Below are 13,274 nucleotides of genomic sequence, written 5' to 3' on the forward strand. Positions count from 1 at the left end.
CACGACAGGGTGGGAGCACCCCAGAAGGCCTGCGTCCCAGGCAAGCACCCAGTACCCCAGGCCTCCAGGACTCCCACCACTCCTGTGAGTGCTCTGGGGCCTGCGGGCCATCAGTGCCCCGGGGCACGGGCCACCAGGCAGCAAGGGTTCAGCGGGGTTGGGGTGATTCACGTACCTGCCCTGAAGTCGCCTCTGTGGGTGTTCAAGAGCCTCCGTGTCCCCGCAAGACAGAGCAAGCCGACCAGCAAGAGAGTGTGTGTCACCAAGCCGGTCCCCACCCCGGCCCCAGGCTGGGGTGCAGAGCCAGGCGCTGTGGGGAAAGGGCCTTGGAACAATCGGGCTTTGTCCGCCCCCAGCACCCCGTGCCATGCTCCTGGCACCTCCATTTCTCAAGCTCTCTTCCGGGCAAGCGGACGGGCGGCTTCATCAATAACTTCCCTTTGTCCCTCTCCGACTGTGCTGTGATTGTCCATCCATCTCTGGCCGGATACCGGGGCCCTTGACCCTACTGGTCCCCCTCTTCCGTGTCTCTGTCCATCTCTCTCCCTGGCGGTGGTGGCGGGGCCTCCATCTCTTTTTCTCTGTCTGCTTCTGTCTCAGCATCCTTTGCCTCTTTATCTTTTTCTCTGATCGCCGTCTTTCCCCCTTGATTTTCCTTGTCTCCACTGACACTCTAAATCTCTCTTCTTACCCCTCCTAGCTTCCCCCTGTGTTGCCAGGAGAAGCATGTGTATCCACAGAGGGGTGTTAACTCCTGGAGAAGGGGCGACCTGGAGGTGGGAGCCCCAGGGGAGCTAGTGGGACCCAGGGGGATGTCAGGACTTGAAGATTTCACATCGATATGGAAATCAGCATGAGACCTGGAAATAGGCAGGGATGCAGGAACACTGGGTAGCCACGTGGGAATGTGATGAGTAATGGGGATTCAGGAAGCCATGGAGGCGTCCAGGGAAGATTTGAAGAGGTGTCTTTGAACTTGAACTTGCGATCAGGAAGAGAATGGGGGTATTTCAAGGGTCTGGCCCAGGTGGGGAAGCAACTGACTGGTGATGAGCTGGAGCCTGAGGGTGTGTGTGGCCGCGTGGCAGGAAATGGGTGTGGTGATCAGATGGAACGGGTGGGATGGAAAATGGAAGCTTTTGGGAAAGTCATTGGGTAATAAGTCCAACTGATATGAATAATGTCTACCTCAGCAACTGGCGTGGGCCTGGCAGTACAGGTTAACACTTAATTCTTGCATTAAATTGAATTGTCACCACCTTTGTTCTGCCCCTGTCACCCCTGGGATGAAAACCGATTTGACCTTTGATATGCTCTGTCAGTCCTAGGTGTTCATTGGAAGGACTCATGCTGAAGCTGAAACTCTAATACTTTGGCCACCTGATGCAAAGAGTTGACTCATTGGAAAAGACCCTGATGCTGGGAGGGATTGGGGGCAGAAAGAGGAGGAGACAACAGAGGATGAGATGATTGCATGGCATCACTGACTCAATGGACATGAGTTTGAGTAAACCCTGGGAGTTGGTGATGGACAGGGAGGCCTGGCGTGCTGCGATTCATGGGGTCGTAAAGATTCGGACACGACTGAGCGACTGAACTGAACTGAACTCTTGCCTGGAGAATCCCCATGGACAGAGGAGCCTGGAGAGCTACAGTCCATAGGGTCGGGAAGAGTTGGATGGGGCGGAAAGCAACTGAGCCCTCAGGCATGCTCCCCGGGGAGGCTCCTCCCACGCCCACCCCCAGCCTCCTCCAGCCCTTCTCACTCACCTCCCCACTGAACTCAGCATCTTCTTCTCAGGACCCCCCATCCTCCCAGATATCAGGCTGGACTGCTCACAGCCACTAATCCCCAAGCACTGTGCCCCCACCTCCTCTCTCTCTGTGATCCCCTCTCTCCATCCCCATGTCCCTGGTCCCAGGTCAACCCTGCTCCTCTCCTATCTGGACCATTATCGCAAATTCTTCCCTTTCTCTGTATCCTTCACTTGACCTCAGAGGCATCTCCCTGTGTCCAGAGCTGACCCTGCCTCTGTCCTGCTCACACCCCTGGCATGGGTCCCTCAGCGTCACTGGGACAAAGTCCCAGCCCTTCAGCATTCAGGGCAGCTCCAGTCAATAGAAATATAATGCCAGGGACACATGCACTTTTAAATTTTCTAGCAGCCACACAATTTTTTAAAGTAAAATATTTATTTTAATATCTCATTTAGCTCAATGCACTGTGACATCAAAATACAATTTTAAGGAGGTGGTTCACTTTCTCATTTTTTACGTAGTAAGTGTTTGAATCCCACATGTCTTTTACACATATGTGCATGTTGAGTCGCTTCAGTCATGTCCAACTCTTTGTGACCCCCATGGACTATAGCCCACCAGGCTCCTCTGTCCATGGGATTCTCCAGGCAAGAACCCTGGAGTGGGTTTCCATGCCCTCCTCCAGGGGATCTTCCTGATTCAGGGATCAAACCCAGGTGTCCTGTATTGGCAGGTGGATTCTTTACCACTTGAACCACGAGGGAAGTCCCTTCTATACTTACAGCACCCCTCAATTGAAACTTGCCACATTTCACGAGTCAGGAGCCACCAAGGTGAGTGGCTGCCTCATTGCCCAGTACAGCTCTGCCCCTCTTGTTTTCTAGGGCTCCAGCCTTGGAGACTAGAAGTTTTCCTGAACCATTCATTCCATGTCTTCTAACCTCTAAGCCTTCGCTTATGCTATTCCCCTCTCCCACAACGCTCTTCCCACCTCCTCCTGGCAACAACTTGTCATTGCATCATCATTGCCTCCTTCAGGAAAGCGTCCCTGAACATCACCCAACTTCCAGCCTCTTGCAGGTGGGTTGGTCACTCTCATCGAAGTTCCTAGAGCAGGTGGCTCCTTCATAGCACCATCTGGGTCCATCTCCCACACCTGGACCGTGCGCTCCTTGAGGGCAGACCCTAGGGCTGACTCATCCTTGTGTCCCAAGTCCCAGCACAGGTACTTGGCCCAGAAGAAGCCTTAGGAAATGCTTACCAAGTGACTAAATGACTTCATTACGCCCACTCCTGTTTTACAGAAGAAAACTGAGGCTCAGAGAAGGGAATTTAGTTGCTCAACCTCAAACACCCAGGTAACGATGGAGCCTGAACTGGAACTCAACTTCCAATACGGCCGTGGACACGGCCCATCTCTTGGGCACCACCTCTGGATCCACCTTACTACTATGTGGGATGGATAAGAGTTTTGAGGAGTTGTAGAGAGCCCCTTGGAAAAGGAGGGAGGTGGTCAGCAGTGGGGAGTGGAAGAAGCTCTAACAGAGAGAATTAAGTGCCCAACTCTAGGCATTTGCCAGTGGCCTTCATGGTTTTGCCACCCCCACACGCCATGCATGCTTATCCCCTGCAAAAGTCTTCAATGAAGAAGATGTTTGGGACTTCCCTGGTGGCCCAGCGGTTAGGAGTCACCTTCAGTTGCAGGGAGTTCAGGCTCAGTCCCTGGTCAGGGAGCTAAAATCCCTCATGCCTTGGGGCCAAAGACCCAAAACATAAAACAGAAGCAATATTGTGACAAATTCAAGAAAAGACTTTAAAAATAGTCCACGTTACAGAAAAACTTAAAAAAAAAAAAAAAAGAAAATGCTTTATTAGAAAACTTTATGAAAGTAGAAGCAGGAAGAAGAGCCGGAGGTCACAGACCATAAAAACCAACCCTCACTGCAGGCTTACTCTATGTCAGACACGGTTCATGCACTTTCTGGATATTAAATGTATTCTTTGTAACAGCCATGGGAGACAGATGCTATTTCCCTCATTTCCGGGGTGAACGGGGGACTTCCCTGGTGATCTAGTGGTTAAGACTTTGCCCTCTCAGTGTGGGTTCAACTCCTGGTCAGAGAGCTAAGGTCCCACACACTGGGGGATGTGGCCAAAAATTTAAAGAAAAATTAAAAACAAAAGGATGAAGGAATTTGAGAAGGAGGGGACATATGTATACCTATGGCTGATTCATGCTTATGCATGGCAGAAACCAACACAATACTGTAAAGCAATTATCATTTAATTAAAAATAAGTTAATTAAAAAAATAAAAGCACAATATCAGAAAAAACAAAAACAGAAACAACAACTACTTCTGTAAACCCTCCGTGGAAACACTGAATTTTATAATAAATTCTCCTGAACGTTCCTTTACTGAGATACCATGATTCCACTCCAACAAGCAATAAACTTGATTTTTTCTACTTCAAAAAAAAGAAAAAGAAAAAGAAAAAAGAGGATGAAAGCAAAAAGGTGGGGAAGTGATGCGCTCAAAGGCAAATAGCTCACAACTGCCAGAACGGGATTGGCACCAAAAAGATGTTTCTAGAGTCAGTGTCTTTAACGACTACAGTGTACCGTCTTCCCAGGAAAAAGAATTTGTTTTTTAAGAAAATTCAACAAAAGAACACTCTCAAGTCATTGCAAACCAACCCACCTTCAGATTTGCATACAGATCTGCCTAGAGGCATAGTCAAGTATCCCCAGGCTGACCTAGTGAAACTGCTTTGCTTTGCTCTTTAAAAATCTTTAGATTAAATATGGATTTAGAGAAGAGGGGACGTTGGTGGAGCTTCACAAAGGTAGTGGCCAAATACTCTGATTTTGGCCACACTGCATGGCATGGGAAATCTTAGTTCCCTGATCAGGGATTGAACCTTTGCCTCCTGCAGTGGAAGTGCAGATTCTTAACCACTGGACCACCAAGGAAAGTCCCCCAAAGTCTTTTGACATTCCTTAAACTTGACACTTAAACTTAAATATGCCAGCAAGTTTGGAATGTGAGCAAATTTGGAAAACTCAGCAGTGGCCACAGAACTGGAAAAGGTCATTTTCCATTCCAGTCCCAAAGAAAGGCAATGCCAATGAATGCTCAAACTACTACACAATTGCACTCATCTCACACGCTAGTAAAGTAATGCTCAAAATTCTCCAAGCCAGGCTTCAACAATACTTGAACTGTGAAATTCCAGATGTTCAAGCTGGTTTTAGAAAAGGCAGAGGAACCAGAGATCAAATTGCCAACATGTGCTGGATCATTGAAAAGCAAGGGAGTTCCAGAAAAACAACTACTTCTGCCTTATTGACTATGCCAAAGCCTTTGACTGTGTGGATCACAATAAACTGTGGAAAATTCTGAAAGAGATGGGAATACCAGACCACCTGACCTGCCTCTTGAGAAATCTGTATGCAGGTCAGGAAGCAACAGTTAGAACTGGATATGGAACAACAGACTGGTTCCAAATAGGAAAAAGTGTATGTCAAGGCTGTATATTGTCACCCTGCTTGTTTAACTTATATGCACAGTACATCATGAGAAACGCTGGGCTGGAAGAAGCACATGCTTCTTCCAAGAATCAAGACCGCCGAGAGAAATATCAATAACCTCAGATGTGCAGATGACACCACCCTTATGGCAGAAAGTGAAGAACTAAAGAGCCTCTTGATGAAAGTGAAAGAGGAGAGTGAAAAAGTTGGCTTAAAGCTCAACATTCAGAAAACTGAGATCAATGCGGTGTCGCCAGGAGGAGCCTAAAGAATGAAACTAGAACACTTTCTAACACCATACACAAAAATAAACTCAAAATGGATTAAAGATCTAAATGTAAGACCAGAAACTATAAAACTCCTAGAGGAGAACATAGGCAAAACACTCTCCGACATGAATCATAGCAGGATCCTCTATGACCCACCTCCCAGAATACTGGAAATAAAAGCAAAGATAAACAAATGGGACCTGATGAAACGTAAAAGCTTTTGCGCAACAAAGGAAACTATAAGTAAGGTGAAAAGACAGCCCTCAGATTGGGAGAAAATAATAGCAAATGAAGCAACAGACAAAGGATTAATCTCAAAAATATACAAGCAACTCCTGCAGCTCAATTCCAAAAAATAAATGACCCAATCAAAAAATGGGCCAAAGAACTAAACAGACATTTCTCCAAAGAAGACATACAGATGGCTAACAAACACACGAAAAGATGCTCAACTTCACTCATTATCAGAGAAATGCAAATCAAAACCACAATGAGGTACCATTACCTGCCAGTCAGGATGGCTGCTTTCCAAAAGTCTACAAGCAATAAATGCTGGAGAGGGTGTGGAGAAAAGGGAACCCTGTTACACTGTTGGTGGGAATGCAAACTAGTACAGCCACTATGGAAAACAGTGTGGAGATTTCTAAAAAACTGGAAATAGAACTGCCATATGACCCAGCAATCCCACTTCTGGGCATACACACTGAGGAATCCAGATCTGAAAGAGACACGTGCACCCCAATGTTCATCGCAGCACTGTTTATAATAGCCAGGACATGGAAGCAACCTAGATGCCCATCAGCAGATGAATGGATAAGGAAGCTGTGGTACATATACACCATGGAATATTACTCAGCCGTTAAAAAGAATTCATTTGAATCAGTTCTAATGAGATGGATGAAACTGGAGCCCATTATACAGAGTGAAGTAAGCCAGAAAGATAAAGATCATTACAGCATACTAGCACATATATATGGAATTTAGAAAGATGGTAATGATAACCCTATATGCAAAACAGAAAAAGAGACACAGATGTACAGAACAGACTTCTGGACTCTGTGGGAGAAGGTGAGGGTGGGATTTTTTGAGAGAACAGCATGTATATTATCTATGGTGAAACAGATCATTGGCCCAGGTGGGATGCATGAGACAGGTGCTCGGGCCAGGTGCACTGGGAGGACCCAGGGGAATCGGGTGGGGGGGAGGTGGGAGGGGGGATCGGGATGGGGAATACATGTAACTCCATGGCTGATTCATGTCAATGTATGAAAAAACCCACTGCAATGTTGTGAAGTAATTAGCCTCCAACTAATAAAAATTGAAAAAAAATTAAAAAAAAAAAAGAAAGAAAACTGAGATCATGGCATCTGGTCCCATCACTTCATGGCAAATAGATGGGGAAATAGTGGAAACAGTGGCAGATTTTATTTTATGGGCTCCAAAATCACTGCAGATGGTGACTGTAGCCATGAAATTAAAAGAGCTTACTCCTTGGAAGGAAAGCTATGACTAACCTAGACAGCATATTAAAAAGCAAAGACATTACTTTGCCAGCAAAGGTCTGTCTAGTCAAGGCTATGGTTTTCCCAGTAGTCATGTATGGATGTGAGAGGTGGGCTATAAAGAAAGCTGAGCGCTGAAGAATTGATGCTTTTGAACTGTGGTTCAACTGTTGGAGAAGAGTCTTGAGAGTCCCTTGGACTGCAAGGAGATCCAACCAGTCCATACTAAAGAAAATCAATGCTGAATATTCATTGGAAGGACTGATGCTGAAGCTGAAGCTCCAATATGTTGGTCACCTGATTTGAAGAGCTGACTCATTTGAAAAAACCCTGATGCTGGGAAAGATGGAAGGGAGGAGAAGAAGGGGACAACAGAGGATGAGGTGGTTGGATGGCATCACCGACTCAATGGACATAAGTTTGAGTAAACTCTGGGAGTCAGACATGACTGAGCGACTGAACCGAACTGAACTAAACCTTGACTCAGATTCAGAGGCCGGAAGAGATTGGGTCTCTGGACTCTGGTCTGAGGGAGGAAGGGGCTTTGCGTTGGAACGCCAAAGGAAGTTAAAACATTCTGCAGGGACAGTGGAATTCCTGCAATATGCGGAGGGGTGGGAGAGTGGGAGGTGAGGCGAGAAGGAAAATTGGTGGAGCTTCCACAAGAGGAGAATGTTGACTGGGAGGGAGTTCTGGAGGAGCAACTGGAAAGACTGGCAGGAGAGGATCCCATTGTCAGCAGCTTCTGATGTGTGACTCCCCGGGGAGCCTCTGATGGCAGGAGCAGGGGTGTGGCCAGGCTGAGTCACTGGGGCTTCTCCCTCCTCCCTTTGTGAGGCCCCTTCTTGAGGACTGGAGCCCACCCACTCGGGTTCCCAGCCCCCCATTTCCCCTGACACCCTGGAGGCTGGGTGTTCACCCTCAGTCACACAGTCCCTTGTGTGACCCAGGGGTCCTGTCTTCCTGCCAGCCCTCTGCTTCCACCTCGTTCTGCTACTACATCACCTGTGGAATGCCCAGAAACACTTTCACATCCCTCTACACCCTGATGAAGTGGCATATTCTCTACTGCCACCCCTTTACTCTCTCTGCCTTATTGTTCTTTCTCTCTCCCATTTTACAGATGAGGAAAACTGAGACCTGGAAAATGGAGAAAAATATGCCACTGGGCAGGGAGGCAGGACAAGGGACCAAAAATCAGATACATTTTTCTTTCCCGTCTCCCTCTCTTCAGGGTGTCTTCTCCTCCACTTTGGAGCTCCAGAGCTTCTCCACCTTTGTTTTTCAGGCTATTAACGTGCACACCCACAGAAAAGTAAATGGAAGGAAGCAGGCGTCCCATGACTATCACCGTATGCAGGTTGGTACACGTCCTTTCAGGTTTTATTTTGTGAATATTTTCATTTTACATAGTGAGAACCACATACACATGCATTTCTGTATATTCCTTCCTTCATTTAACATCACATAGCATAAACATCCTCACATGATACTAAGAACTCTGCATAATTACTATCCTTAACAGCTTCAGAATATCTTTGCCTCAAACCAGCCTACTGTTTGAACAATCCACTGTTTCTAGACACCTTCGGTGTTTTCACAATTTTGTTATGAAAAATAACATTGTGATAAATTCAAACTTTGCTCCACATTTTGGATTTCTTTTTTTTTAGTAGACAACTAGGAATTACTAGGTCAAAGGTGGAAGACAAAACAAATGTCCCCACTCACACTGCCAAATCACCTTCCATAAAAACTGTATGAATTTACAGTTTCAGTGGCAGAGAGGGCTGGTCTCACTACATCCTTACCAACATCAAGGTTTTGTATTTGTTTTGGTTTTTAGGTCTGATTTGATTAGCTTACACACATATTGTTGAGGTTTTAACATGCCTCTGAGGAAAGATAAAGTCAAGTAGGACTGTAGGTCACTGAGGTCCTTATTTCTGTGAATTTTCTGTTCCAGGGCGTACGGATGGAGAGATGGGAGTGGAGAGATTAACGATATCTTCTCATGGTCTCTTTTATCCAGTCGACATACTTGCAGACTTGGGTATAGACACCTGGGTTGTTGGGTTGGCCGCAAGGGAAACTTCCCCAGGACACCAGGCCTTGCAAGGTACCTTTGCACATCAGTGGTCCCCCTGAGTCACCCTGGAAGGGATAAAGCAAATTAGCTTCAGCTTCAGAGCGAAGCTCCTGCCCCCCCGCCTTAGTAGTCAGTCTTTGTCAGGCGGACCCAATTGAGGAGAAGATAAACCACGTTCTCTAAAGACATTGGCTTGAGCCCCAGCCCGTGGGACCAATCACAGGGAAGGGGCGGGGCTTCTGGCGATCAAAGCCCCATTTCCTCCCCGTCTTTGGGGATTCTGGCACCAAGCCAAGGGAGGAAAAAGCAATATCTCCAGGGGATGTAGAGATGTGCGAAAGGGGGACGGGGTGGCCCTGGAACCCAGGGGACAAACTGATGACATAATTGACAAGGCTCAGTGCAAAATGAAAATGCAAAGAATTCCCTGGAGGTCTATTGGTTAGGACTTGGCACTTTCACTGCCGATAGCCTGGGTTTGAGCTCTGTTGAGAGAACTAAGATCTACCATGTGACTTGGTATTGCAAAAAAAAAAAAAAAAAGAGAGAAAGAATGAAAGAAAATGTGGGCTCCGTAGCTCAAAAAGTATTAAAAATTTCAAAACAGCAACAGGAATGTGTTAAACCAAGCGTGGGACTCTCCCAAGTGTGGGACCCTGTGTCACTGTAGGACTCACACATTCAAGAAGCCGGCCGTCACTAGGGGAGGAAGAGGAGGCCTTACTCTTTGGGACACACTTTTCTGTCCCATCACCCCACCCCTCACACATATGGTCCCCCCATTCCTGACAGCTGAGGGTGCAGGTGAGAGGCAAAGGAGTCAGGGTGGGGACGTATGGGGCGAGAGACAAGGAAAGGAAGAGTCACAGAGGAAAGTAACTAGGGGACTTCCGTGGTGGTCCAGTGGCTAAGAACCCACCTTCCAATGTGGGGGGACATGGGAGCTCAGGGAACTAAGATCCCACGTGCTGTGGGCCAATGAAGGGAAAAGAAAAAGGAAGAGAGGCATAGCAAAGGATGGAGAAGAGGCTGCCGGTGGGGGTGGATGGGGCAACACAGATGGAAAGAATGAAACGAAATTCAGTGTCAAGAGAGATGTGGGAAGATGATGTTCAGAGACTCTTTGCGACCCCATGGACTATACAGTCCGTGGAATTCTCCAGGCCAGAATACTGGAGTGGGTAGCCTTTTCTTCTCCAGGGGAATCTTCCCAACCCAGGGATCGAACCTAGGTCTCCCACACTGCAGGCGGATTCTTTACCAGCTGAGACACCAGGGAAGCCCAAGAACACTGGAGTGGGTAGCCTATCCCTTCTCCAGCGGATCTTCCTGACCCAGGGATCAAACTGGGGTCTCTTGCATTGTAGGTGGATTCTTTACCAACTGAGCTATCACAGAGAAGGAGTTACAAAGAAGAGGGGAGAGAGAATTCTTGGCCTAAGACTGGGTCCCAAGGGAGGGGAGTGAGACCTTAACTTTAAGCACACAATCTCAGTAATTGCAATAAATACTATTTTAATGCAATACCTTAAAAATTGAATTTAATATGAAAAAGTTCATGATGAACATTGTATCCCAATTTTAGATAAAGGGTCAGGTACCAGGCTGTGCTGAGACTCATTGAAGCCTGAGGCATATGAGAAATTCAGTAAGACTGAGGCTTCTTTACTGAAAATTCTGATATTTTGTTCATCGTGGACTTTTGCATGAATTGACAAAAAAAAATATTGCATTAGAATGTGATTTATCTTGATTACTGAGTTTTTTGGGTGCCTCTTCCCCTGTAAAGTTTGTGTTCGGGGGCTTCACTGGTGGCTAAGAGGGTAAAGAATCCACGTGCAATGCAGGACACCTGGGTTTGATCCCTGGGTCAGGAAGATCCCTTTGACAAGAAAATGGCAACCCACTCCAGAGTTCTTGCCTGAAGAATCCCATGGACAGAAGAGCCTGGTGGGTTACAGTCCATGGAGCTTCAAAGAGTCAGACACGACTGAACGACTAAACCACCACCACTGTGTTCATGGATTGTGATACTCAACAAAGATGTCAATTAAAAAATAAATACAGTTTGTGTTTGAAGCCAAGGCCACACATGCCTACCTGTTGGCCCCCAGGTTCCCCACCCCCAGACCCTCCCGTTCATTTCTCTGCCTCATCCTCACCGTCTCATCAGCCCGCACTGGGCTCCCACTACTGACCTGAGCAGAGAATGGGGTAGTGAGAGCTCAGAAAGCTGAGCCTGGGGCGGGGGGCTGCAGGGGTGATGGGAGAAGGCTCCGCACCAAGGTCAGGTGCAGAGATTGTGGGTGAAGGGGGACAACGGGGGCTCTATGCTGAGGTGAAGCAGCTGGGGACCCAGGGCAGGGGAGGAAGGGGGTCTCACGTTGCAGGCGTTGGTGCTGGAGTTGGGGATCCCAGCACAGAGCATGGAGTCTCCCAGCAAATCCTTGTAAACCTTCTTGCAGTCTTGGAGAGAGATAAGCTTGACGTCTGTGCACATTAGCTTCGCTGGAAAGGTCACTGCGGGATGGGGAGGGGTGTCAGTCAGATATCTGGGGTCCGGATGGGGAGAGGATGGAGGTCCAGGATTCTAGACCCTGAAGGACGAGGGGAGGAGGGGTGGGAAGAGGGAGTCCACATTAGGATCATGAAAAGGGGGCTGACTTCTGGTCTCCTGGGTCTGGGGGAGGAAGGGTCAGGGTCCGGGGCCCCTGAGTCTCCCAGGCAGCCTCACCATCAGGACTGGTGGTGGTGCCCCAGCCGGAAACGGTGCACGTGGTCCCGGGGGGGTCACAGCGGGAAGGCAGGTTGACTTTCTTCACACTGGACGACAGCTTGGCCCGGCCGTTTAGCTTCACCAGCATGAGGTCGTTGGCGTGGGTCTGTGTGGAGTAGCCCGGGTGGCGGAAGGACCGCGTGGCCTTGATCTTCTGGCCGCCCACCAGCCGGTCACTACCCATGTGCACGTTGTACGCACTGGAGGAGGGTGTAGTGTTCAGAGAGATGCTGTGAGTGAGGCGGGGGGCAGGGACCCAGGGAGAGGGGGGCAGAGACCGGAGAGAGGGGGACGGGGACCCAGGGGAAGGGCTGGAAGTGCTCACAGCGCCCCTGCCCACGTACTTCATCATGCAGTGGGCAGCGGTGAGCACCCACTGCTCGTTGATCAGCACACCTCCGCAGTGGAGCTGACTGCCCTTGAGCAGGGCCACCTGCCAGGGCTGGGAGCCTCCCGGACACGGGACTCCATCAATAATCTTTTCCCCACTCTTGTCGCCCTGGTCTGGACAGAGACATGGAGGAACACATGGGCAGCAAGCCTCAGAGGAAGGCTGAGTCAGCAGCTGAGGGATTTGGAGACAGATGGAGACAGACAGACAGACAAGGAGACAGGCTGAAAAGGAGAACAGTGCAGAAAAAGCAGGAGATAGAGATGGAGAGAGACAGAGGCAGCCCACTCAGAAGCCCAGGGGGAGCATCTCGTCTGGGGGCCACCGCAGAAGCTGATGGGAGAGATGCTGCGTGCCAGACAGAGGGTCTGGGGGGGCACAGAGACCCCGGGAGGCAGAAGGAAGCAGGAAGGAAGGAGGCAGGAGGCAGAGGAGTCTTGTTTTCAGAAGGAGAAGCTGCTGGAGCCGGGGGAGGCCCTGAGCAGGCACTCCCCGGAGAATGGAGCCCCTGAGGAGGGTCAACGGGGCTGAAGATGGGAGGTCGGGGGTGAGGGCAGCCCCCCACCCCCACCTCCGGGCTGGTCCCCACCGTCCTGTGCAGCAGATCCCAGGGCGAAGGTCAGCAGCAGGATCAGCAAGGGTGTCGCCATGGTGACCCCTCTGAGCCTCTCAGGGGCTGTCAGGCAGGGAGATTCTCTTCCGATGGGGCTGAAAAGGACACGGTTCAGGAAGCAGGAGTCCTAGCCCGCAGCCCCTCCTCCCTCAGACCCAGGGGTCCAGACCCCCAGACGCCCTTCCCCTGGGGACCCAGGAAGCTGGGCTCCCATCCCTCCCCAATCCATCAATCTGTATTCCTAGTTCCTTTCCCCCTGAGACCTCAAATTCTAGACCTCCAGACCCTCGACCGTCAGAACCAGGCGTCCAGGCTTCCCTCTGCCTCCGCCCCTCAGGAACAGGAG

The 13,274-nt window shown here is 49.2% G+C and overlaps 1 protein-coding gene across 1 annotated transcript; it reads right to left on the reverse strand.

Moving 5' to 3' along the window:
• Positions 1-9,003: 9,003 nt before the first annotated feature.
• On the reverse strand, positions 9,004-12,968 carry KLK7 (kallikrein related peptidase 7). Its single transcript, XM_065926635.1, has 5 exons — positions 12,905-12,968; positions 12,269-12,428; positions 11,883-12,124; positions 11,532-11,668; positions 9,004-9,213 (listed from the first exon to the last, which is right to left on the reverse strand). The coding sequence occupies exons 1-5, from the start codon at positions 12,963-12,965 to the stop codon at positions 9,058-9,060; spliced, it is 756 nt and encodes a 251-aa protein (XP_065782707.1). The 5' UTR covers positions 12,966-12,968; the 3' UTR covers positions 9,004-9,057.
• Between the last annotated feature and the right edge of the window lie 306 nt (positions 12,969-13,274).

Source organism: Muntiacus reevesi, chromosome 2 (genome assembly GCF_963930625.1).
Source record: "Muntiacus reevesi chromosome 2, mMunRee1.1, whole genome shotgun sequence".
NCBI lineage: Eukaryota > Metazoa > Chordata > Mammalia > Artiodactyla > Cervidae > Muntiacus > Muntiacus reevesi.